This window comes from Rhipicephalus sanguineus, chromosome 3 (genome assembly GCF_013339695.2).
Source record: "Rhipicephalus sanguineus isolate Rsan-2018 chromosome 3, BIME_Rsan_1.4, whole genome shotgun sequence".
Classification (NCBI taxonomy): domain Eukaryota; kingdom Metazoa; phylum Arthropoda; class Arachnida; order Ixodida; family Ixodidae; genus Rhipicephalus; species Rhipicephalus sanguineus.
In genome coordinates this window covers 54367028-54371714 of record NC_051178.1, presented here as the reverse complement: position 1 = coordinate 54371714, position 4687 = coordinate 54367028, and the positions used below count along the sequence as shown (strand labels likewise).

At 55.9% G+C, this 4687-nt stretch overlaps 1 protein-coding gene across 1 annotated transcript; it reads right to left on the bottom strand.

The window, feature by feature from the left end:
- Positions 1 to 2761: 2761 nt before the first annotated feature.
- LOC119385482 (uncharacterized) lies at positions 2762 to 3585 on the bottom strand. The gene is made up of 2 exons (XM_037652906.1): positions 3428 to 3585; positions 2762 to 3290 (listed from the first exon to the last, which is right to left on the bottom strand). Exons 1-2 carry the CDS (start codon positions 3583 to 3585, stop codon positions 2762 to 2764), a joined length of 687 nt encoding a protein of 228 aa, XP_037508834.1.
- Between the last annotated feature and the right edge of the window lie 1102 nt (positions 3586 to 4687).

Sequence of the window (4687 nt, the reverse complement as noted above, 5' to 3'; positions counted from 1 at the left end):
CAGTCGATGATGCATCCCGACTAGGGCAAGGACGCAGGCGAGAAAATAGGAAGCGAAGCTGTTGAGCGTAACTGTCTGGATCGGGCGTAGCGACACTAGCTGACGCGAAAAATTCACCAGGCATACGCAACGTTGTACCGTAGACCTACTCCGCCGTTGTGCAGCCGAGGTCTTCCTTGAAAGACGAGCGGATGCCAAGCAGGACGAGAGGAAGATCTTCAGCCCAAGACGAACGAGCCTGGCGAGCCATCAAGGCGATGAAGGCGTTCAACCATTCCGTTTGCTGATGGGTGGAAGGCGGTCGTATGGATATGACGAACGCCAAGCAGGTCTGTGAGTTTGCGGAAGAGATCGCATTCGAACTGTCGGCCGCGATCGGTGTTCACAACGTTGGGACATCCGAAACGAGAGATCCAGCCACTGACAAACGCTGAAGCCACGGTAAGTGCTGTTATGTCGGTGAGAGGAAACGCTTCAGGCCAACGGGTGTTACGGTCCACACAGGTGAGGATGTAGCGAGCACCTCTGGATGGCGGAAGTGGTCCAACGATGTCGATGTGGACGTGATCAAACCGAGCATCGGGTGGGCGAAATGAGTGAATTGGTGATTTCATGTGTCGTGTCGTTTTGGAGAGTTGACAGTGCACGCATTCACGCGCCCACCGGCGCACGTCGGGGTTCACACTCGGCCACGCAAAGCGGGTCGTAATGAGACGCTGCGTAGCACGAACTCCTGGATGACTTGTGCCGTGAAGCTTGTTGAATATGTGACGGCGGAGTCGGAGTGGGACAAACGGACGTGTTCGACCCCGTGACACGTCGCAAGTGATGGTGCCGGAAGAAAATGGGAGGGGAACGTCGGACAGCACCAGTGATGTGGTGGATGAGCGGATGTCTCGAAATTCGACGTCTGTAAGTTGCGCCGTGGCGATTTCTTCGAAGCCAAGTGTGGGTGCCGATATCGCGTCGATACGGGAGAGGGCATCTGCAGCCGCATTGACTGGGCCTTCAATGTACCGGACGTCCACAGTGAATTCGGAAATACAGTTGAGGTGCCGTATTTCTCGTGCGGTATAAGTATCAGGGTTACCGCGAAAAGCGAATGTCAAAGGCTTGTGGTCCGTAAGGACGTGAAAGCTTGAGCCTTCCAACAGATGTCGGAAATGTCGAATGCCCAGATATACGGCCAGTAGCTCACGACCAAACGTGCTGTAACGCGTTTCTGCTGGTTTCAGTTTCTGAGAAAAAATTCCGAGTGGATACCAAGAGTTGCGCTGCCACTGCTGTAAAACCGCGCCGACAGCCGCACTAGAAGCCCAGGTGATAAGACGCATTGGTGCAACGTGCACAGGATGTACCAGCAGTGTAGCGTCCGCCAATGCGTTCTTGGCAGCATAGAAGAAAGCTTCGGCGTCAGACGTCCAAGTCAGTGGGGAGGACGGAGCTTTGGTGGTCTTGAGGAGATCGGTGAGCGGTATGATAATGCGGGCAATGTTGGGAATAAAACGGCGGTGGAAGTTGAGCAACCCAAGGAACTCGCGGAGCTTTCGGAGTGATGTTGGGCGAGGGAAGTCGCGCAAGGCTTGAACTTTCTTGTCCAACGGCCTGATTCCCTCTTTTGTCACACGGTGTCCGAGGAACTCAATGTCGTCGACACCAAAGACACACTTTGTGGGGTTGATGAGGAGGCCATGTTCCAGGAGTCGAGAAAATAGCAGACGCAAATGGGTGCAATGCTGTTCGGGGGAAACACTGGCCACCAGGAGGTCGTCGAGATATGCAAATACGAAGGGAAGTCCACGAGTTACTTCGTTTATAAACCTCTGGAACGTCTGAGCAGCGTTTCGCAATCCGAACGGCATGCGAACATACTCGAAAAGTCCGAATGGTGTCACAATTGCAGTCTTCGGGATGTCCGCTGGCTCGACCGGAATCTGGTGGTAGGCCTTTACCAAGTCTATTTTGCTGAATATCACCACTTCCCGCGAGGTTGGCAGAGAAGTCGTGAATGTGAGGGAGGAGATACCGATCAGATATGGTGCGCGCGTTGAGGGCTCGATAGTCACCCCAGGGGGGCCAATCCCCTGGATCACGCTTTGGGACCATGTGGAGAGCTGACGACCAACTACTCGACGAAGGGCGGATGATGCCCAGTTGCAGCATGTGGTCGAATTCTCTTTTCGCGATGGCAAGGCGGTCCCCAGCGAGGCGCCTGGGTCGGCAAAATATTGGAGGGCCAGTAGTGACAACATGATGCGTGACGTTGTGACGTACAGGCAGCTCAAGGTTGGAAGGCTTCGTGATGGCTGGAAAGTCTGCTAGAATTGAGGCGAACATAGATGCCGGAATCTGTGGCGCCGTTCCAGTGGTATATGTTGGATGTGCGAGGATGCCTTGTATGGACATCCTGGTCGTTGTGTCGACGAGTCGACGTGCCCGGAGGTCAACGCTGAGGGCGAAGTGGGTCAGAAAATCAGCACCCAATATGCGTACATATTGCGTACATCTGCAACAACGAATACCCATCGGAAGGTGCGTCGGAGACCCAAATCGATGGTGAGAGAGCGCTGACCATATGTATTGATGGCAGAGTTGTTGGCAGCTTGAAGGGGAGCAGTCTGCGGAGAGCGCTGCCGGTCGAGTCGTGTGGCAGGAACGACACTGACCTCTGCACCTGTGTCCACGAGAAATCGATGTTCGGCAATCCTGTCAGTGACGTAGAACAGGCGGCTTGTCGTATGGCAAGAGTCACTGGCCGCCATCAGTGGCTCTGCGGTACGTTTCCCTGCCAGCTGCAAGGAGGACGACACTGACGCGCGCTGGCACCGAAGTTGCTGTGATACCAGCAGTAGACGCGTCGACGAGGACCGGAACGGGAGCTAGACCTTGGAGACAATCTGGGACGATAATCGCGGTCTCGTCGAAGAGGGTGAGACGGTGGCCGTAGGGCATTAACAGTCTCGGCGAGGTCGTCGATCAGTTGCTCCAGGCGAGACTGCCGGTCCTCGAGTTGCGACAACGGAACGCTAGATGCCGTAGCCACAGTACCTCCTACTGCATAGTCAGCGACGCGATCGGCCTGCTCCGCCAGCTTGTCGAGGGGCAGGTCGTCAGGTGCGGTAGCCAAGGCAAGGACTACATTCTGTGGCAGGCGCTGGAAAAACTGTTCTCGCAGCAGCGGGCTGTTTACATCCAACTTACAGCCAATGAGAAGCTGCTGCATGCGACGTAGCAGTTCTGACGGTCGCCGGTCACCGAGCTCCTCTTCGTTGAGAAGCTGCTGAAGACGCCTGCGCACAGACACAGACTTGCGTTGCAGCACCGTCGTTTTAAAATGGTCATAAGGTGTGGTTTCATGAGCGTGCACACAAGGTCGTGAAACTCTGCAACCACTTCCGTTGAGAGCGCGGAGACAGCGTGGCAATACTTCGCTTGTTGCGAGGTAATGCGCCGAAGGGCAAAGATGACCTCCACGTGCGTGAACAAGGCTGCAGGATTCTGGGGCCAAAACGACGGCAGGTGAATCTGCACCGTGGCGATGCCCTCGGCGCCGATCGTCGGTCTGTCGCTTGTGGTCGCGTCCATGATGTAGTGCTCGCCCTGCGATCACGTCCGGGTCACCACGTTATAGGGACTGAGGTTAGGTCCACTATAACAATGCGTGTGGCGGCGAGCGTAAAAACCAGGGAACCGTTCAGACCGATGGCAGGAGCAGAAGAAGACTCTTCTTTATTTTCGTTTTCTTTTCCACGCAGCCCGCAGCACGAGGAACGAGGAGCGTGCGCATGCACATGCGCCTGTGCGCGCCATAATTAATAGTCAGCCGATGAAGACGACGATGGCCGCTAGAATGTCGTTGTGGCTCGCTCGCAAACTTACACAGACGCTAACCATCTCCTTCCCCACGCCATGCTTGGCTTCCGCCCCTATCTTTCCACGGAAGATGCTTTCTTGCAACTCAACCACGACCTTCTCGACCCATCCAGATTCTCAGACACTGAGGCTCTCCTTAGCCTCGACCTTCACAAGGCGTTTGACCATGTCTCCCATTTGGCTATCCTTGCTAAACTTGATGCCCTCAATCCCGGCACTCGCACCTATAACTACATTCGCGCGTTCCTCACCGCCTGCACGGCTGAAATCAGCATAGGAGACCTCCAGTCTCCCATGTACGAGCTTGGCCCTCGTGGCACCCCTCAGGGTGCCGTATTATCGTCTTTTCTGATCAACCTTGTCCTCCGCTCGCTTCCTCGCAAGCTGGACCATATCCCCGGTCTCAAACACGCCCTGTACGCGGACGACATCACTCTCTGGGTCACGTCGGGCTCTAACGGCCACATCGAGCAGATGCTGCAACGCGCACCCGACGTCGTCACGTCCCACGTGCACACGGCCGGTCTCACTTGCTCGGCGGCCAAATCGGCCCTGCTTCTCATGCGACGTCCCGACGGGCGTCGCTATAAATCTCCTCAACCCACCATTACGGTGCACGCCAACTCCACTCTCATCCCAGTCGTTTCCCATCTCCGCGTGCTCGGGCTGATACTACAGTCCAAGCGTCATAACACACACACACCATCGACAAGCTCTCGCTGTAAGTGCAGCAGACCACACGTATGCTCGCCCGTGCCCGTGCGCGGCGTGCGGACATGCGAGAACACGATCTGCTCCGCCTTGTCAACGCTTT